Source organism: Acyrthosiphon pisum, chromosome X, assembly GCF_005508785.2.
Source record: "Acyrthosiphon pisum isolate AL4f chromosome X, pea_aphid_22Mar2018_4r6ur, whole genome shotgun sequence".
NCBI lineage: Eukaryota > Metazoa > Arthropoda > Insecta > Hemiptera > Aphididae > Acyrthosiphon > Acyrthosiphon pisum.
Genome location: NC_042493.1, coordinates 117,699,494 through 117,702,297, shown reverse-complemented (window position 1 = coordinate 117,702,297; position 2,804 = coordinate 117,699,494). Strand labels below are relative to the sequence as shown.

Here is a 2,804-nt window from a genome sequence, read left to right as displayed (position 1 = left end):
TAGTTGTTGGTGGAACGGAAACTGACGTAAGTGAGAATATAGAATTGTATGACCCAAAAACGGACCGATGGCAGTATGCACCAGAAATAATTATAAGCCGTAAAGGAGTTGTTCTAGCCATATTGAAAGATAGATTAATGTTTGCTGTGGGTGGTTATGATAAAGATAATGTTGAATATCTTGGGACTATTGCTATGCTAGATATTTCTTCAGAATCACCTTGTTGGAAACCTATGGTCGACATGATAGTTAAAAGAGATTATCCAGTAGTTGGTGTAATAAACGATTATCTATATGCTGTAAGTAATGTTGTAATATATTTAATACTTCTTTCTTTCTGTTATGAAGTTGTTAATAATAAATTATATAATACATTTTAGGTTGGCGGATATAATAATGATGATAGAGGTTTAAATAGTGCAGAAATGTTTGACTACAATACTCAAGAATGGCGTATGATATCTGGTTTGCCTTTTGTAAGATCTAATTTTGGGGCTGGAGTCCTGAATAATCTTTTATATGTGGTAAACTTTTTTTTTTTTTTGTATGATATTAAATATGTATTATATTTGTTATAATAATAATAGTAGGTGGAGTAAATTAAATTCTCATGAGAAAGAATAACAAAATAAAATATTTTGTTTTGTGATTCTTTATGAGCTTCTGGATGATTGCTTAGCAACTCTGTGCATTTCTGAATGACACATCTGATATGTTGGTAACGCAATACTATTAAATTCTGGAAGGTTCCCTTGATATATTTTTACTGAATCATGATTGCCCTCGGGATTGGTTGCCTTGTACACTTTTATTTGGTGCTTCGGATTCTATATGTATATCTAGACAGTGGGATTGATCATTTCATGTAGGTACATAATTCTTATCAGTGTAGACATTGTCACCATTTGAATTGTAAGCCATAGGTAGTAATAAAGTTATTCCAATTATCAGAAACAATTTTACTTCAGATTTCCTGGATTCATTCTTAAGTGTTAAACCAATAAAATAAGATTGAATGTAAAACGCATGCACCATCACTCATAATTGGTATATCTATATGAGATATCAAATTTTCATTGACAAAAAACTCTTAAATTGATGAAATTTTTTACAAAATATCTGAACAATTACATTGAATAGGCACATTTTTAAATAATTAGCCAAGAAAACAAATTAGAAATGCTATAATTCAATCCAAATGAAAGAAAATTGTTATAATAATGTACCGACTATAATCAATAAAGATATTATAAAATAATATTGGTTATCATGGAAATAATAATAACAATATACTAACTATAATAAAGTTCATTGTATATACATACATAGGTGTACAACTAAAAAGTTGGTCTTTGCTGATTTTAACCCCTAAAAATCAAAATTTTGCAAAATCTATTCTTAGTGAAATTATAATATTAATCAACCCTATAGCTCTAAAAGGTTCGACGTTGTTATGAATAAGTCACACAGGACAGTCTCGTTTATATACACAGATTATCATACTATATCAAGATTGATTTTTAATTCATAATAATTTTGAACTTTAGTCATATTTCATTTGATATGCTAATTTATAATACATGTTTGGAATCAAAAATAATAATATTGTATTTATTAATTTATTTTATTTTATAGGTAGGAGGATGTGATCAATCCTCACAGTGTTTAGATACTGTTGAATGTTATCATCCCAGTCTTGATAAATGGAAACCAGTTGCAAAAATGTCTGTTTGTCGCAGTGGTTTCGGAGTAGCAGTTTTACACGGTGTACTGTATGCTGTAGGTGGTCATGATCGATTTAACCACCTTAGTAGTGTTGTAGCATACAGACCAAGTACAGGAGTTTGGACTTCTATAACAGATATGCATTTGCCTCGAAAAAATGCTGGTATATCTTGTTGTTTAATAATTCTAAACTATTGTAACAAAATGTTTGTCAATATATCAATTGAATTAAGTTAAATTTTCAATATAGGAGTAGTTACATTAGACGGTTTGTTGTATGTCGTCGGTGGATATAAAGACTCTTCTATTTTGTGTTCTACTGAATGTTACAATACACAAACCAATTCTTGGACCATAGTCACAGCGTCAATGAATGATGAACGGATTCAAGCAGGAGTAGTAGCCATTAATAGGCCAAGATATTTTACAACATGTTAGCAATCATGATTTTTTTTGATACAATTTATTAATGTTTTATTATAGTGTAATATAGTATCTTAATTGATTTTCCATTATTTTTTTAGTTTTGAATGTTTTATTAAAAAGTGTTCATAATATTATGATCGTCATTATAACGAAAATTAATTAACGCAATTAATGATTTATAACTAGTTAAAAATATATAGTATGTTTAATTTCTATTTTACTTTTCCATTGCTAAAAGTTGAACATTTAAATTAAAGTTTATCATAATTCATAAGTAGTTAATACTGTAACCAACAATTATAATTAAACAAATATATACCTAAACACAATTTTTTTCATAGATATTTTTAATCTGAATTAGGATGAAATTAGAGAGGTATTTATTTATTATTTATTATAAATTTAAACTGGAATAAACCCAATAACAGTTTTTATAGTTATTAGTAGAGTAGAACTTAAATCTATTTATGTAGACTGAATGACAGTACAAATAATCTCAAAAACAATATAACAATAATAATAATAATAATAATAATAATAATAATAATAATGAATTATGTAAAGAATAAAACTATGCATAATGGGTAATATAATTACAAAAAACATTAAAAGTATGAAAATTAATAAATCACCATGACGTCATTAACTAATTT

The 2,804-nt window shown here is 27.1% G+C and overlaps 1 protein-coding gene across 1 annotated transcript in view; it reads left to right on the top strand.

Moving 5' to 3' along the window:
* LOC103310874 (kelch-like protein 2) overlaps window positions 1-2,163 on the top strand; it is a 15,452-nt gene extending 13,289 nt beyond the window's left edge. The window contains exons 4-6 of the mRNA XM_029485454.1: window positions 4-299; window positions 1,636-1,888; window positions 1,976-2,163. Coding sequence (XP_029341314.1) covers window positions 4-299; window positions 1,636-1,888; window positions 1,976-2,163 — 737 coding nt within the window. The remainder of the gene's footprint in view (window positions 1-3; window positions 300-1,635; window positions 1,889-1,975) is intronic.
* The last annotated feature ends 641 nt before the right edge of the window (window positions 2,164-2,804 follow it).